This window comes from Enhydra lutris, unplaced genomic scaffold (assembly GCF_002288905.1).
Source record: "Enhydra lutris kenyoni isolate GAN:26980312 unplaced genomic scaffold, ASM228890v2 scaffoldscaffold98, whole genome shotgun sequence".
Lineage (NCBI taxonomy): Eukaryota > Metazoa > Chordata > Mammalia > Carnivora > Mustelidae > Enhydra > Enhydra lutris.
This window is the reverse complement of record NW_019154182.1, coordinates 260944-279879: the sequence shown is the minus strand read 5'-3', so window position 1 is coordinate 279879 and position 18936 is coordinate 260944. Positions and strand designations below refer to the sequence as shown.

At 43.2% G+C, this 18936-nt stretch overlaps 2 protein-coding genes across 2 annotated transcripts in view; one reads left to right on the top strand and one right to left on the bottom strand.

Annotated features, from left to right (window-relative positions):
- The window catches only part of LOC111139277 (BRISC and BRCA1 A complex member 2), a 401260-nt gene extending 399574 nt beyond the window's left edge, over nt 1-1686 (bottom strand). The window contains exon 1 of the mRNA XM_022491515.1: nt 1598-1686. The gene's annotated coding sequence lies outside the window, so the exon portion shown is untranslated. The remainder of the gene's footprint in view (nt 1-1597) is intronic.
- A 381-nt stretch (nt 1687-2067) lies between these two features.
- LOC111139279 (ribokinase) overlaps nt 2068-18936 on the top strand; it is an 86584-nt gene continuing 69715 nt past the window's right edge. The window contains exons 1-2 of the mRNA XM_022491516.1: nt 2068-2182; nt 18545-18677. Of these exons, the coding sequence (XP_022347224.1) occupies nt 2094-2182; nt 18545-18677 (222 nt within the window). The 5' untranslated portion in view covers nt 2068-2093. The remainder of the gene's footprint in view (nt 2183-18544; nt 18678-18936) is intronic.

Below are 18936 nucleotides of genomic sequence, written 5' to 3'. Positions count from 1 at the left end.
GCAAAGGATCTCACCTACATTACAAAATTATTCTTCCATGCTTTTCCCCAGAATACCTATCATTATTTTACCTCTCATTTCTATGAAAAACGGAAAAAGAATTAACACATTCTTAAAAATCTACTGAGTATCAGGCACTCTATCACCCACCTCTACCTGTAATTTCATTTACTTCACCCCAACAACCCTGTTCTCTATTACTGTTCCCATTTCACAGATAGGAAAACTAAAGCGCAGCAGAACTAAGTAACTTGTTCAAAGTCACACACGTAGCAAGAATAAAGACCAGCATTCAAATCCAGATCTCCCTCAAAGTCCACTACACCCATCCTCCTCTCACATAAGCATGTATAATTGCAATTACCAAAGAGAAAGGCCTCAAAGTCACCTGTTTAAAGTGTACAACTCATAAAACTGGAACAGAAAAAAAATTACAAATTTGAACAAATGGTTGCCTGACCACCAGAAACACGTTTGACTACAGCTGGTCTGTTGCCAAAGCTGGCCTGAGTGACCCGCCAGTCAAATGCCACAGGGAAGAAACCTGCACCAAAAGCCAAACTATACTTAAGGTGACAACAGCCCATTCCAATTCAGCAACTGTCAGGACCTTTGACTAACACCTGAAGGAATGAATTTCTTTGTGTTAGAACAGCTACAGTACTATTTTTTGACAGTGCAAGACTTCCTGCAGCATTAAAATGTTTCAACCGTAAGTGTAGTGACTTCTCTAAGACAGAGGAGAAATAAATACTCCAAAACCAGAGGTCACCAAACAGCCAAAGATGATGGCTCTTTGGTGTGATCCTTTTGAGCCAGGGACATGGACGGGGGAACACCTACAGTGGTGGCTTTCACACATCACAGTTCCATGATAGATCCCAGCTAGGCACAAATTTACAGTGGCCCGCCTCCCCTGAGTGCTAGCTGTGCGATTTCTATTTCTTGATTTTGACGTATTACAAAAGAAAAATGCAGAAATACAATTTTTACAGGGCCTGCTGCTCGAAACAGGGTCACATGAGGTCCTCGAAGGGGCAGCCTGGGGACTACAAAGACGTCTAAGGCATCGTCCAGTATCTCGCAATTAAGATGAGATGACAAACACGGAAACGTGTGCCCTGCTGACGTCATGGAACGGAAAGGGGTGGCGTCCTGCTGCGTCACCTCAACGTCATAAAGCGCACGAGGGAAGTAAGTGGGGAAGCAATTTCTCCAGGGGCAACATTCAAGAAAAACAAGTCGGCTCGGACCCAAAAAATGACCACCCCACTCTAGGGGCCATCTAAAAAGGGATACTCTCCCTTTTCCCAAACTGTATGGTCCCCTCTTCAGGCGGGCAGAAGAAAGGAGTCTGCGGTTATTGAGGGAGCAGGGGGCGGGCTAGATATGCAAAAACAGCGGCCTCTGGCCTTGGTGGGGGGTCTCGTTCTTGCGGGGACCAGCATGATGGGGATGAGCAGGGCATCTTCGGAACGGGGGCCTTCTCTATAGGAAGAGGCGGCGAGCCCTGGGCATACTTAAACCACGATCCTGTGCACAGGCCACCTGTGCGACTCGGGATCCAACCTCCCCGCACCAGCCCCAGTCCAGGTACCTGGAACTTAGTCCGATCGGTAACCGGCGACTACGTGGGGTACAGGTTACCCGAGCGCGCCCCCGACCGACGCACCGACCTGCGCGCGCACCGCGAGCCGGATGCGTGCGCGCCCCCGGACGTCCCGCCCCGCCCCCTCTGCGGCCCTGGAACCGGGCGGCGTGCGCGCCCCCGGACGCGCCAAGCCGGGCACTCGGAAGGGCGTCCCCGCCGTGCCTGAAAGGTCCTTCCTCTGCGCCCGCCTCGTGGGTGGCGAGCGGCGTGGAGTCTGGAACTCTCAGGAGGGCTCTGTAACGAGAGGGGGTGCAGGGAGACCGTCCCGGGAAGAACAGAGGGCGGCTGGGGGGAGGGGTTATTTCGGGCAGTCAGGTGGGCGACCCGCAGAGGCGTGTGGAAGGCCCGCGTCGTTAGGGAGCGTAGGAGCGGCGTTCCTGGTTACGGGGTCGGGCAAAGGGCAAAGGTCAGCCTCCGGGGTGGAGAGCACCTCTTTTGGGCCATGGCCGCATCTGGGGAACCCGGCCGGCAGTGGCAGGAGGAGGTGGCCGCGGTGGTAGTGGTGGGCTCCTGCATGACCGACCTGGTCAGGTTAGTCCGGCTCAGTACGCAGAGCTTGTGGTGGAGGGAGGGAGCGGACTGTGCTTGGCACCAGAGCTTCGGCGACGGAGAGTGCCCGCTTGGGGTGAGCTGCCGAACTGTCAAGTTCGGGAACGTAAGCGGCCGGGGTGTAGTGGAAGCTCTTCCTGTTACTGGAAGCGCCCGCGAAGACCTGCTCGGGTTTTTCGACCCGTCGGCCGAGCTTGTCCCCTGACTAGCCTGAGGAACCTTGGTCAAGTCGTTTTATCTCTGAGAACGTGCCCACCTCCCGGCGTTGTTGTGAGGACTAAATGAAGGAAAGTGTTTTGTGAACGGTGACATGAACCAGGTTGGGTATTAGTCGTCTGAACTTGAATGAGTGGAACAGAGGTCAAAAAGTCCAAAAGACAATCGATCTTTTCGTGGCGTCACCTTTCACCGTATTAGCTGTTGGCATTCCTTGCTTTTCGGTATTATGTGGATCAGTATATGGGTTATCTTATGGCAACCCGAGTGTGAATCAAAAACCCATAAACACGAAGTTTACAACATTAAAAAAAGTGATAAAATAATGAAAATATGCTAACTGAAAATACATTGGTTGGAGAGATCCCTAATTTTTCCCTTTTTTTTTTTTTTTTAACGAAAATGGCGGAGTGCCTAGCAGGCTGGGTACTGGAGCACGCAACTCTTGATCTTGGAATTATGAGTTCAAGCCCCACCTTGGGTTTAGAGCCTGCTGAAAAAGAGAGAGAGAAAGAGAAGGAAAAGAAGGAAAGGAAAAAGGAAAGAAAATGGCTTTCCTGACTATAACAATAATATATGTTTATTATAAAAATCAGATATTCCAAGAAAATTCTACCATTCAGATTGCTTCTGTTTAATATTTTTGTGACTGGTTTTTCAGATATGCTATTTTTACGTTATAAAAATTTAAAATGATCAGGGATACTACAGTAAGACCTCATCTGTCCTGCAACGTTGCTTTTTCAAAGGATAGCAGAGAGCCTGAAAACAGGTAAAAAGGCCTTGAGAAAATCAAGTCACCAGATCTCTGCCCCACCTATGTTTTAGAAAATAGTTCCAGGGTATGTATGTAACCAATTTAGTCCTTTGTTGCTTAAATTATTTATAAGCTAGGTTATCAAATTTCCAGACAAAGAGTAGAAAGGGGGAGAGACTGCTAGTGATTGCCAAAAACATACTTCTATAGGTGCAGTGGCAAAAGAGTCAGAAAACTAAACAATTTTCCCGTGCACCCTACCTGGATAAGTGTCAGGTTTAAAATTCAGAGCCACTTTCTTCTTAAACTAAGTCTGAGATTTCTGTGAAGCTTGACCATCAAACGTTAAGGATAACAATACTTCATAAAATGAATATTCTTCGTAGTTGGGGGAGGGTGGAGTGTCAAGGGCTCGTGTAGCATCTGTCGGGATTTTAAAATCTTATTTAAGAGCTAGAAGAATTTGGGGTGCCTGGATGCCTCCATCAGTTAAGCATCTGACTCTTAATTTCAGGTCAGGTCATGATCTCAGGATTGTGGGATTGAGCCCCAGCGTGGAGCCTGCTTAAGATTCTCTCTCTCTCTTTCCCTCCCTCACTTCCTCCCTCTCTGTCTTAAGAAATAAAACCAACAAAAAAAAATCTAGAGGAATTTAGAGAGTATTTATTCCACCTCTTCAGTTCATAAAGGAGTAAACTGAGGTACAGAGAAATAAAAAAAACTCTTACATTGTATATAACCTTTCTAATTTCTCTTCTCTCGCCGTTTTCTTTCCTTTTTAAAATAACCAGGTGTCTACTTCTCATGAATCACTAGTAAAAGTTTTACTCCCTTAGAGACGGTCTCATAGCTTTTCTGCAAACTACTTATGGTTGCTGATTACTCCTGTCTCTGAAGATCTTTACAAAATACCTGTTTTTATTTAAAATCCTTCATTGTGATAAACTTGGGTCCAACGTTGCTAGTTAGGGTATATGTCATGATCCCATTAGTTTCCTCTTGCTGCCATAACAAATTGACACAAACTTAGTGGCTCAAATAATACAAATTTAATACAGTTCTGGAGGTTAGAAGTCTGACACAGATCTCACTGAGCTAAAATCAAGACTTCTGTAGGCTGCGTTCCTCCTGGCAGCTCTAAGGGAAATCTGTTTTCTTGCCTTTTCCAGTTTCTAGAGGCTGCACACATTCCTTGGCTTATGGCCCTTTCCTCCATCTTCAAAGCCAGCAGTGGTCAGTCAAGTCCTTCTCACATGGCATCATTCTGATGCTCACTTTTTGCCTTCCTCTTCCACATTATAAGAACCCTTGTGATTATGTTGGGCCCAAATGGATAATTCGGGATAATATCCTTATTTTAAGTTAGCTTATTAGCAACCTTAATTTCCCTTGCCATGTAACGTAACATTCACAAGTTCTGGGGGTTAGGAATGTAGACATCCATGGGGGAGGGTTGGGGAGGAGTGGGGGGACATTATTCTACTTACCACAATGACGAAGCTTAAAGTTAAAAAATCTTACAATACTTAGAGCTTGGGGGATCACTGAAGCCCCTCAGTCCATTCTCCACATTTTACAGGTGAGGTAACTAATAGACTTGTTAGATGCCTTGCACCCCCCCACGCCGCCGCCAAATCACACAGCCAGTTAGTGGCACAGAGAAAGTTGGAAACCCATGTTTCCCAAGCTTTATCTTTCCATTATATCATCCTGCCTCTACCTCTACTTCTGGCTGGTATTTTTGCCCTTTTCATCTGCAGTTCATTTGAAAACTTGCAGTATGTGCATTGTTTACTTTATAAGCTGATAAAGAAAACTAAGGATTTATAATCAAGTCTAGAGATGGTATCTCTGTGACTGTCCCTTTATTTCTTGGTTTCACTGGACACAGCCTGGACACCCTTGCCCATACCGCAGACTCACTTCAGAAACAAAACTACTTCAGTAACCAAGCCCTCTTGGACAGCACCCAATCCAGTTCACTTTATATATTACATTACTGTGTGCCAGACACTGCTAATTCAATCAATGAGCAACTTTTTTTTCATGTCTGATTTCAGTTTGCTATGAATAGTAAGCTCTGTGTACTAATAATTTTAAAATATCATTAGCTTGTCCAACATGGCAAACCATGAACATTGTTTAATACCCACCTATGTTTACCGTCATTCTCTTCCTGAACACCCATCTCTGAAGTTCCACAGTGCATAGATAAGAGAAGTCAAGCTTGTGGAAAATTAAGTTAGACTTCCTCCAAAGACAGGATTCCATGAAAACCCAACAAGAAGTGAACTTCTTTAGAGATTAAGTCCACAGATCTTTGCCAGTCATGCTTCCACTGATCATCTTTATTTCTTCGGACATATATCATCCATCTCATATTCATTCAACAAATATTTAGTGACTTTTTACATATGCCAGGGACTTCCCTAAGTGCAGAGGATGCAACAGTGAAAAACACAGCCAGGAGACCCTGCCTCGTGGGGCTCACATTCTAATGGAAGAGACTGTATCAGTAGAAATAAGTAAAACGCATAGTGTGTTAGATAAATGCTAAGGAGGAAAGTAAGGTATGAAAGGGAGATGGGAGTAGTAGTTTCAGGTCCTTGCCCATAGAAAGCCTCACTGAGAAGGTGATTTTGAGTAAAAATGTGAAGGAGGAAAGGAAGCAAGCCATACAGATAACCAGCGTTAAGAGCATAAGGGCCTGAGGCGGAAGCATGTCTCTTATGATCAGTGAACAACAAGGAGTCCAGTGTGGCTGAACAAGAAAGGGAGGGAGGAGGGCAATTAATGATTAAAGGATTTGGGGTCATACCTTGAATAAGATGAAAAGCCATTGGAGGGTTTGAGCAGAGGGCTGACCTAATCTGATTTACATATTAATATCATCACTGTGGAAGCTGTGTGAGAACAGACTGAAGGCAGGCAAGGGCAAAAGGGGGAGACCAGTTCAGAGTCTTTACAATAATCCAGGCAAGAAATGACAGTAGCCTGAAAGCAGTCCATGAAGATGAAGCGAGCATCTTTTTTATTATATATTTGAAGGCAGAGCAGACAGGATTCGTTGAGGATTACAGACGGGTCAAGGATCACTCCCAAGTTCTGTGGCCTCTGCATGTGGAAGGGGAAGCTAACCTTTGCCAAGAAACAAGATTGGGAACACAGCAAACTGGCTGGGGAGAGGGCAGTATCAGGAGCTCAGGATGGACATGTGAGATCCCAGTTGCCTGTTAGATCCAACTGAGGCCGTTAAGAAGACAGATTACAGGAGTTTGGACCAACTGGAGATAGAAATTTGAGTGTCAACAGTGTGTCAAGGATATTTGAGGCCTTGAGGCAGGATGAGATCACTGAAGGTCTGAACTCCTAGAGCAATCCAACATCTATGGCATACGTTTTTTACATAATTTATCTCCCATCGCCCAGTCTCTCTGTACCCCTAAAACTTGCTTTGAGACAAGCTCAATACAAACCCATGTTTACATTTCCATGGCAACAGACTATGATGTCAGCTACAACCCTGTGTTATCCTTTTACATGCTCCAATTAAAAGTGATGGCTTGAGAGATAAGGCTCATGTTCAGCCAAGCATCTAAATTTAATCCTTGGCAAGTCAGGAAATGATTGCTTAATTGTCAAAAGATTTTAATTGGATGGCGGAATAAGTGAATTTAGAAGCTTTTCAATCCAAAGTGGATGAAATGTAGGACCTAGATTACTTTAAAAAAAAAAAAAAAAGCCAAAAATGTACACCACACCTAGAAAAGGTTACCTGTGCCTAACATTACAGTAACCTCTATCCTGCATTCCACCAGAAGCCTCTTGACTTGTCATATTTGGAACAGAAAAAACTCTCTTCGCCATCACATTCTCAGTAAAGTAAAAGCCAGAGGACTGTTGACCTGAGGAATGTCCTGCATTCCCAGTGCCAGAGGAATATCCTTTATTATCCTTTCTGCTCCTTAAATTGGTCTTGAAAGTTGTATATCTGTTACCAACTCTTAAATTAATATTTTGGTAAACATGTTTCTGTCAACCAGATTTCCTAACATCAAAAGAGATCATTCATGGGAAATTTGCTAATTATGGTCCCTTTAAGGAAAACACATTAAAAAGTAAACTGCACCTGTCAGAACAAGCACACCTACCGTGTGGTATGACAAACAAGTTCCTTCAGTGACCCCTGCTCTGCCCGCTCTTCATGCCTTCGTTCCTTCGTCTCTGCACTCTTGGGAGGAGAAGGTTGGGTAGGCTTCGTGATGAAGGACTCTCTAGAATTTCAGTCACTTGAGTAGCTATTAAAAGACTGGGACTGTGCTAAGTGCTAGGGATACTGTGATTAGTAAAACATAGTCCTTGCTCCTGAGGAACTTCTAGTCCAAAAAAAGAAGGCAGACACAAAGAGAGATCATTGGAGTGCGATGCGGTTAGTGCCTGCAGGTTCTGTGGGAGTATAGGGAAAACGGTCTGGTTGGGATGCCTCTGGAGCCAAGTTGTAGAAAATGAGCAGGTGCTAACCCAGCAAAAAAGAGGAGGGAATACATTGTGGCCAGCTGGGATAACCCCGAAGAGCAAAGTCACGGCCGTGGGTATCCACGGAGCATGCTGGGACAGCCGCAACTAGGTCTGTAGAACATCAGAGGAAAGATGTTACAGAAAGGTCTCATCAGCCATGCTTGGGTGCCTGGGTTTTATTCCACAGGCCCCGGGAACCAGTGAAGGGCTCAAAGGACAGAAGTGACATTTCACATAGCTCACTGGCTGCCAAAGTGTAGATAATGCCTGCTCCAACCCATCTTACAAATGTATCAGGAAGCTCAAATATACTCTTTCTTGATTATTCATGATGATGGGAATGTGAAAGAAGCATGAGCACCAAAACCCAGAAATTGTAGACAACTTAAAATTTTTAATAATTGATTCCAGAATACATGATTTTTTTGTATGCTGATTTATCTTTCTAATTATATTTTGCTTAGGATAAAATTAATTCCATTTGTATTTCTTTAACCTACACCAGCAGATGGCAGGAAGAAGTAGCCTAGATAATTACAATGTAGTGACAGAAATCATTTTGAAATTTAAAGTTTACTATAATTAATTGGCAAAATAGAAAATAAAATACCGGTTTTGTAGTTATCTGTCACTATTCATACTTGCCTTCTTCAATGAATTAAAATGGTTTTCATCAGGACCTTTGATGAATGCTTTAGTCTCACCATTTCCCTTTCTACTCTGTTTTTCTGCATCCTGATTTTCTCAACGTACCTTACTGCATCCTCTGGTTGTCCAGGCCCCACTCACTAACCCCCTACACACACATACTTCTCCTGCCCTCTCCTCTCACACGTTCTAGCTCCAGGATTAACTCCTTCCCTACCTCTCTATCCAAGCTTCTCTTCTTTGTCCAGAACTTTGCTCAGCCGGGAGGCAGGAAGTCTGTGTACAATTATTCAAAAAGGTGAGTTGACATTATAATTTTTAAGTACGTTTCTTTTTTTTTTTTAAGATTTTATTTATTTATTTGACAGAGATCACAAGTAGGCAAAGAGGCAGGCAGAGAGAGATGAGAGACAAGGAAGCAGGCTCCCTGCTGAGCAGAGAGCCCGATGCGGGCCTCGATCCCAGGACCCTGGGATCATGACCCAAGCCGAAGGCAGAGGCTTTAACCCACTGAGCCACCCAGGCGCCCCTTTAGGTATGTTTCTAACTACTTGACCTATATGCCTCTCCAGTGTCTTCTGTACTCAGTCTTCAATCCTATGTCAGAGGGATGAAGGAGGATGCAGCCCCTTTATTCTGGCCATATTCCTTTTTAATAACTGGTTTACTTTTCTCCTTGGGCCATGCTCATATGCACTATTTCTACACTGCTCTCACCTCACTCTGTGCCTTCTTGTGTACATGGGCATCTGTCATCCCAGTTATCTCTATAAATGTCTTTTAAAGTGTAGAACATTCATTCAAAAATATTTACTTCTGGGGGCACCTGGGTGGCTCAGTAAATTAAGCAGCGGCTCTTGATTTCCACTGAGGTCATGATCTCAGGAGTCGAGGCCAGTATCAGGCTCCACGCTCAGGGGGGAGTCGGCTTGAGGATTCTCTCTCCCACTCCCTCTGCTCCTCCCCACCATGTGCACCACCCCCCTAAAATAAATAAATCTACTAAAAAATATATTTACTTCTGACCATGATGGAGTGACTAGTACCGGCCTTACCTTCCCACCATAAACAAGAAAATGGGATATATAAGGGACAAAATATATGAAGCAGCTATTTCAGATGTTATACAACAGGCATGTTATCCCAACAAGAAAGGAAACAAACAGGAGGGACATCACTGACCCTGGCACAGCGAGAAGAAACTCAGGGAAGTATGGCAAGATCAGTGAGTTGAGAAAACTGAGTTCATAGCTTAGGGAGACTCATATGGCTCAAATGTGTGGGAACATGTACTGGAGAGGAAGGAGCTAATCAGGGAACGGTCCAGAAATCTGCATAAGAGTCCCCTTGAGTCTGTTGCTGAATTTACATGGACAGACATAGAGACTGCACAAAGCTGGGCCACTACTAGAGAGCTCTAAGCTGAACATTTCACAGAAATCATACAGGAACGGGAGATATTGCATTCTATTTGGCATAAGAGACTTATTGAACCCCTGGAGCATTCAGAAGGACCACAACTTAGTAAAGGGGGTAAACTTGCCCCAAAGTAAAGGCTACTCGAAACTGTCCCTAATAAATCTCAAAGGCAATCCTCAAAAGGACCAAAAATAAATTACTTAGCTGCCCAAAAAAGGCAAAGTCTAATCCTTTAGAAAAACACAACAAAATTAAGACACTCAGTAGTATAACATTTGTTATATTCAGCATTCACTCAAAAATCAATAGTCATGCAAAGAATCAAGAAAATGTGATCCATAACCAAGGGGAAGAAAGCCAACCAAACCTGACATAGAGAAATGGCCAGGATGGTGAAATTAGCAGAAAGGGATGTTCCAAGTGCCATTATAAAATGCCCATTGAGGGCGCCTGGGTGGCTCAGTGGGTTAAGCCGCTGCCTTCGGCTCAGGTCATGATCTCAGGGTCCTGGGATCGAGTCCCGCATCGGGCTCTCTGCTCAGCAGGGAGCCTGCTTCCCTCTCTCTCTCTCTCTGCCTGCCTCTCTGTCTACTTGTGATCTCTCTCTGTCAAATAAATAAATAAAATCTTTTAAAAAATAAATAAATAAATAAATAAAATGCCCATTGAGGGGCGCCTGGGTGGCTCAGTGGGTTGGGCTGCTGCCTTCGGCTCAGGTCATGGTCTCAGGGTCCTGGGATCGAGCCCCACATCGGGCTCTCTGCTCAGCGGGGAGCCTGCTTCCCTTCCTCTTTCTCTGCCTTCCTCTCTGCCTACTTGTGATCTCTCTCTCTCTCTCTGTAAAGTAAATAAATAAAATCTTTAAAAAAAAATAAAATAAATAAAATAAAATGCCCATTGATTCAAAGGAAAAACACGACTGTAGTGAGGAAAAAAGTGGGAAACACATTAAAAAAAAAAAAATAGATGGGATACCTGGGTGGCTCAGTGGGTTAAGCCTCTGCCTTCCGCTCAGGTCATGATCCCAAGGGTCCTAGGATCAAGCCCCACATCGGGCTCTCTGCTCAGCAGGGAGCCTGCTTCCCTCTCCCTCTCTGCCTACTTGTGATCTCAGTCTGTCAAATAAATTTTTAAAAAAAAATCTTTAAAAAAAATAGAAGTTTAAGAAATGAAAAAATAAAATTTTTGCAATGAAAAGTTCACTTGATAGGCTTATCAGCAGAGTAGACATTACAAAAGAAAGGATCAGTGTACTTGAAGACTGTAAGAGCAATTATCTAAATTGAAGCATAGAGGGGAAAAATGACCAAACTACACAGTCTTTGTGATGTGAGACAAGGAGACTGTCGTTTGTGTAATCAGAGTCTAAGAGAAAGAGTAAGTGAGGTACAAAAAATATTTGAAGAAATAATGACTGAAAATTTTTCAAATTTTTTCAAATTTTATGAAAACTATACATGGCCTAAGAATTTCAGTGAACCCCAACCAGGATAAGTATACTGTGAACCACAAAGCCCATTGTAATCCAATCCCTGCAAACCAATTATAAACAAACTCTTAAAAGCATGGGGGACATTAGAGATAAGGGAACAGACATTACAATAAGGGAACAAAGATTCATTACAGACTTCTTGTCGGAAATAATGCAAGCCAAGGGGGAGAAAATGAAATCTTTGAAGTCCTTAAAAAGTAAACTGTCAACATAGGATTTTATATCCTTCAAATATGTAAGAGAAATGCAGGAAAATTATTAATAGAGAATGTATCACCAGAAACTCACACTACAATAAATACTGAAGGAAGTTATTTAGGCAGAACCTAAATGATGCTAAAATATAAGCCGAGATCCACCCAAGGGGACGAAGAGCCCCAGAAAAGGTTAATATATGGGCGAATGCCAAGACTTCTTTCCTCCACTTCTTAATTTCTTTAAAAGGCAATTGATGGTTTAAATAAAAAAATAATAGCAAAGTTTTATATCACATAGAAGTAAAATATGTAATAGCACAAAGATTAGGAAGGGAAAATGGAAGAATAAATTACACTTACAAGTAAAGTGGTATAGCAATGTTTGAAAATAAGCTGTGGTAAGTTAAAGATGCTCGTTGTAAACCTCAGATTTTTTAAATAGAAAAAAGGGAAGGGCGCCTGGCTGGCTCATATGGTGGAACATATGACTCTTGCTCTCAGGGCTGTAAGTTCAAGCCCCATGTTGGGTATAGAGATTACTTAAAGATAAAATCTTTTTTTTTTTTAAGATTTTATTTTTTTAAGATTTTATTTATTTATATTTATATATTTGAGAGAGAGAGAGAGAGAGAGAGAGAGAATGAGAGGGAGGGGTCAGAGGGAGAAGCAGACTCCCCGCCCAGCAAGGAGCCGGATGCGGGACCGATCCAGGGACTCCAGGATCATGATCTGAGCCGAAGGCAGTTGCTTAACCAACTGAGCCACCCAGGCACCCCGAAAAATAAAACCGTTTTTTAAAAAATGGGAAAAAAAGGAGTCAACATCAGTAGTGAAGATGAAATAGAAGACAATCCAAAAGAAGATAGGGATGGAGGAGAAAAATGAGTATTATAATGTCAGACAGTGCTATTGATCTGAAGAAAATCGTTGGGAAGCAATGAATGTTTTTCCCATGAATGTTCTCACATTTCTGCATGATCAGGACTTTCTGAGCAAAGATCTCTAGCACCAGGATTAAAGAATGTTTGAATGGCAAACAAACCTTGCAAGTCAGAGACTTCTGGAGAGATTTTGGGACTTCTTCCTTGGACACATTTATTTACATTCAAGGGGTTGTAAATCTAGAGACCTCCCACCCCTCACTCCCCTGAGAGCGTTGGTTTATATTACAAAGCAAAGGTCACTTGGCAGTGTTTTCTCCCTCTCCTTCCCCACCCCCGAGGGGAGGAGGAGCAACAGCTGTGTCAGCTTCCATACAAATTCCCAAGAATTCATTATTTGGAAGTTCCTCTCAAGTCACCCTAGGGGAGATTGGGACACAGAGAACTAACACAATTATGAGTAATTAAAAAGCTGTCTCTGATCCAGAAACACAGTATTCCTTGTCCGAAAGAATTAATAACTTAACAAAAATTAGGTATAGGGACATCTCCCGTAAGGTGGTCTGGGAAGACCTGAGGAGGTAACATCTGAGCAGAGATGGGAAGGAAGGCAGCCACGTAAGACCATAACATACTCCTTATTGGCTCTTCCTGTGCCTACTACACTTTTTCACACAACCAAAATTTAAATAAATAAGGTTCAAGGATAGGACACTCTGAAAGGCTGGCCACTTGTGACCAATACTCTTCATAGCTATTCTATAAATTCAAGGATAGCTACATCTTCAGGCAAAACTCCTTTTCAGCCCCAGGCTGGTGAGCTAGGAAAAATAGGAATTAATAATCAAAACCAGTTTTTTAAAAAATGGTTTAAAGCATAATTCAGCTTTCATTCCCTTAAATAAATCCTATGTCTGCAAATTTAGGGTTAGGAACCACAGAATGAAGATTGGAAGCTAAGTGGGTTGTTTTGTTTTGTTTTTCCCCAGAGCTAGAAAGAGAGATCACTAGGTTTTTTTGGAAATGGCGCTCAGTCCTATAAATGTGACATAGACAAATGCTGAGAAGAACAGATATGGCTGAAGAGTACAGGCAGTAGGAATGACAAATGAGTGCGATGAATTTTAATGGTGCAATAATAGTACAGTCCCCTATTAGAGAGGCATACCGGGTGTTTGCAAGCTTGCAGCCAGAAGAAGAAAGGATGAAACGCAAAAAGCAACCTATTCCTCGACTTGGGGCTGGAGCCGGGGTGGTGTGACCTCTTTGGTCTAAAGAGTTCGCTTCCCTGCTTCACCAGGTCATTCCTTCCTTTGGTATGAATCATCTCTAAGAATCTGTAACAAGCACGTCATTGTCAAGAAGCTAAAAGCAATTGATTAGTTGTTCTGATAACACCTGTCAGTTAAATAACTCAGAGCACAAAACCCAGGCATTTAAGGAGTTGACAAGTATTATTAAACCTGTTTTGCAAGAGAAGAAGCTGGTTCAAAGAGGGAAAAGCTGTCAAAGGTAGTACAATCAGTAAGTGGCTCAGGCCTGCTACCTTGCGCAACTAGGCTCTAGCCACGTGACCTCTCAGGGCCCAGAAGACTGTGGGGCCGGCCATCTGTGAACATTTAGCAGTGTTTCCTCCTGTGCAAATTTAAAAGGTGACATTTTTAAAGCTACAAATTTAAGTTCAGGTATATTTCTTATATGGTTGGTTTTTCTCTGTCTGGGTTTTCTCCGTCATCCAGAAATTTGACTCTATTTTTAATTTTTAAATGGTAGCAACAGTGCATTACTACCAGTATACTGCTCTCCTTTTATCTTCCTTTGAGCACTTTGTCCTTGGCGCCCTGCTAAGCCTCACGTCTGAATCTCGGCAAATCATAGCGATGCTTTCATCAGGGGGCAGTGCTTTGTGCAGGTCCTTTCTTGAGCCAGACCTTGATTTCATGACCTTAATAAGGAAAGAGGTAGAAAACCCTAGTTCCAGGTAAATTGGGATTTCTAATTCGGAAATGCTTCTGCCTGTCTGTAACTTTCCAGTTGCTCTCAAAGCTGCTTTCTGCTCCAGTTCATTTACTTAAAAAATAACTAAGCAGTAAACTTTCTTAGCCTGGGTTCAACAGAAAGGTCTCAAGACAGAGGTTTAAGAGGATATAATCTGTGTGGGACTGTAATGTAGGGAGCGAGAAAAGCCTGTACAAGACACTTGACGTGTTTGGCTGGTTGCTCAATGCTGCGGGACAGCCGGGGAACCACGACAAAAGGACAGAAACCCTGGAATGGACAGAGAGCGGCACTGGGCAAGGCTGTGTTACGTTGCATCTACAAGGACCCGGCTACCAGGAAGCTGGAAGAAGATGCTGGGAAGCCGGGTGAATCTGAAGTAGTAACAGGTGGCTTCCCATATGCACAAAGGTATTCCTGTTGCATACACCTCTGTATACAAAGTAAAACAGGAACTTTGGCTCCCTCTCTCCACCCTTTTCATGGATACCTGTCATTAACACTTCATTTTCTGTGCATTTACATATTATGAGAACATATACATGCATCTTTTTATTTTTAAAAACTATGAGTTGGGGCGCTCCCTTCTACTTGTTAGTTGCCGCCCGATTCATGAATCATTTAATAAAACCAATTTGATCTTTAAAAGAAAAAAAATCATGAATCAGATCGTAATAATCTCATGCTCTGAAATGGGTTCCCCCCCCTCATATATTGCTTGCATCAGGGTTAGGATTTATTATATTGTCAGGAAGTTGCTTTTGTCCCATAGAGGTAGACTGGAAAACACCAATTTAACATTTGTTGAGTTAACCCACGAATGAAGAAGGGTAGTCTGATTTCTGGTTATGGTTCCTGCTTATAGGAGAGGCGTGCTGCTAATATGGGGAAGGCGGTGGGCAAGGTCTGGTAAACCATGAAATTGTCATTGCCAGACTATTGACATTCCCACCAGGCTCCTCTTTCCCATTCACCAACACCTCCACGTCTGCAATTCAGAAGTAGGGATGGATGCTACACAGGGGAGACACAGAAAAGAGAGGTAGAAAGGGAGATAATTTTCCCTCTTCCCTTCTCAGTTCTTGCCTGAGACCCTGGTAATAAAAGACAGATTAACAAGAAAAACAAACAAATGTATTAACCTGAATGCCCCAGGTGTACATGGGCAAGGCCCAGGGGAAAAGGAATAACTCCCCAAGGGGATTAAGAACTCAGGCTTCTTGGGACACCTGGGTGGCTCAGTGGGTTAAAGCCTCTGCCTTCTGCTCAGGTCATGATCCCAGGGTCCTGGGATCGAGCCCCACATCGGGCTCTCTGCTCAGCGGGGAGCCTGCTTCTTCCTCTCTCTCTGCCTGCCTCTCTGCCTACTTGTGATCTCTGTCAATAAATAAAATCTTAAAAAAAAAAAAAAAAAAAGAACTCAGGCTTCTTAAATAGGGAAGGGGGAAAGGGGTGCAAGTTCTCTTAGGGGAGAGTAAATGATTTAGGAAAGATGGACTGGCCCTCGGTTTTATAAACAGGAGGTATGACAATGATTGTGACAATTGTCCGGGTATGGTAGTGACTTCTCACCTGTGATAGGAGTCCATCCTTGCTGGTAGATGAAACTCCCAGGGAGGGGATTCATGGCTGCAGAGTCCTTTTGGGGAACTGGTCTTGAGGCAGACAAGGAGCAGGTCAGAGAAAGCCTCTCCCACCATTTGCTCCTTTTCATGTGCCTACGGCTCACCATCAGCAGTACACCAAAATGGTCTGTTTGGCCAGCTTTGTCCTGTCCTGAGCTCCTCCAGTCATATTCTCCTACCCCTCAAGGAGACAAGGGAAGTCTCTTTAAAAAATTCACTCAGTTAAAAAAATATGTTAAGCCCATTGCTAAGTGGCAGGCACTCTGGATAAAATGGAGAACAGGACAGACTTGGTCCTTGTCTGCATACAGGGAGAGTCTACAATTGAAGGAAGGAAGGAAGAGTCGGACATAAATGCAGAAAGAAAAGAGTACAATTCCCAAGGAGGGAGAAATTTCAGTGATGAAATTTCAGTGATGGCTAAATTAGTACAGTGCTTGTGTTAATATAAATTGTTTAGAAAGGAGTTGAAATCCCAGCCATCTGCTCCCACATCAAACACATAACACTGTACCCCTGATTTCACTCCTCCATCCCATACATACACATCCCAATAATCATCTGCTGATCTATTTTTCATGACTTCCCACAGCCAATAATAAAAAATACACTTGATTCAAACCAGAGTATTGTGACCCAGACCTAACTATAAATATAGTGAAAGTCGTAAGTTTCTATACCGACCATCTTACTAATTCAGTTATTTGGCCTGTTTTTAGCCACACTGGATATTTTTTCTTTTTAAAATTGTTATGGATGTTGTTGGTAACAGCGTCAATAAGCCAAGAATTCACATAGTTACTCAGTCGCACAGATTAGTCATCATTGCCTGTTCATAACAGAATCCTAAAATGTTTAAGATTTCTGATGCAAATCAAAATCTCATCATCACTTGTCACTGCTAAATTAAATGACAGGATAATAACATTACATTAAAACCATTTTTCTCTTGATTGAGTACCTTTTTCAGAAGTGAACTTGTAGCTGGATATTTTTTTCATCAGTACTATAAATGCATTTAGAATAGGAGGTAAAAATAGCACTGAAAAGGGGAGGAGTGGAATAGAATGTTTTCAAATTATTGATGAGTCTCTCTTGAATCTCAAATAACCATATTTGACACTGCAGTGCTAGGGAATGGAGTAGTTTAGCCAATCTCCTGAGACTTTTAGAACCACATAAAGGAGGTGCCCAGGTTGAACTTGGTCATTATCAACACCATTGTGAGTTACTAGCATCGGTCATAAGTCATTCCATTACAAACAGGCTCTTAGTGACCTGTAGGAATTGGCATTGTCCTGGTACTCTAACATTAGGCGTAAGAGACTGGTTTTAAATAGATCACAGGCTAGGTGGGAAATGAATGTAAATTTCAGATCTGCCAAAACAGAGTAGGTTCTCAATCGACTTACTCTCGTGAACTCCCCTCTTGGCCTTTCTTTCCCATCTAAAGCTACTTAACCTTTTTTGGTCACACCTGCCGGCACTCCATCTGGCCCTCAGCCCACTTCTTTGTGGCCATCCAGTCCTCATGCTACTCAAGCCCATCTTCCTCACTTACCCTTACACACAGGACTCTCTCCATTTTCACATCTTCTGTCCCTCAAAGATGTTGTTTCTTCACATCTTCCACTTTAATGTTATGAAAATCATACCCTAGAGAAAACCTTTCACTCTGACTTTTTGTCTCCTCTGCTACTACTTTCACCAGGGAGTAACAGGTGAGTAAAACTCCTTCGCTCTTGGAGGAGTCCACGAAAGTAGAGACTGAAGCAGGGTTGGCTAGGAGTTGACAGTGGTTGAATCTGGGGGATGAGTGCTTGGGGCTAGGGAAGTCAATGTACTGTTTTCCCTAGTTTTATAGGTTTGAAATTTTCTATAGTAAAAATTTTCAACTAAACTTAGCTCTCTAGACTCCATTTTTTAAGAATAGATGCTTAGATGCTCTTTTTGAGTTAGTACCTGAAATGGGTGGGATACAGGATGGACTGAGACTACGACTTGATCGTGCCATCGAAGTCATAACCCACTCCTGCCCCACCTGCCAGGAAACAGATGGGATTCCTGAGTGCCTAGAATTGCAACTTCCCTCTTCTCCTTAGGTCCTCAGCATGGTTACCAGAACCCTGGTATGCTTCCTGCTTCTTGTTAAAGTGACCAGATAAACCTGTACAGAAACACACATTAACTTATCCCACTGTGAATAAAGGTCTGTGCTGGGCGCTGGGAAGTGAGAATCAGAAGGGACTTCCCTGTAAGAGCTCCCCACAATGGAAAATGGAGGCACGCATGAGTACCCCTGATGCAGTAGGCACTAGAAACTGTCATCTGAAGTGGCTCTCCAGTAGCGCGGCTGTGGGACCATGCAGAATGCGGGGGGGGGCGGACAGAAAGACATCCTGTCAGCAGATGCATTCTGGGTCGTGATGCCAACTGCCACATGCTATCTTAAAGGAAAAAGTGATCTACTCTGCTTCTGCTTGCATTTCTGATTGCTAGAACTAGACTCCCATCAGAGAACCTTCCCTCTCTCTTCTGAAGAACTTAAATTGATGTGCCTTTTTTTTTTCCTTCTCTTTTTAAATTATGGCAGTCTTACTTCTCGTTTGCCCAAAACTGGAGAAACCATCCATGGACATAAGTTTTTTATTGGCTTCGGAGGGAAAGGTGCCAACCAGTGTGTCCAAGCTGCCAGGCTTGGAGCAAAGACATCCATGGTATGCAAGGTAAGTGTAAAACATGGTGGAGAGAATTCTAGAGGCAAGGGTCTGGTTTTAAGACTTGATTGTTTTTATTTTTTAACGATTTTAAAGGGAACAATTCAGTAGCATTTAGTACATTCACAGTGTTGGACAACCACCATTCTCTTAGTTCCAGAACATTCCTAGGATTCCGAAGTAAAACCCCTTATCATGAAGCAGTCTCCCTCCACTCCCCCATCCCACCTCCTGCCCCTGGCATCCACCAGTCTGCATTCGTCTCTGT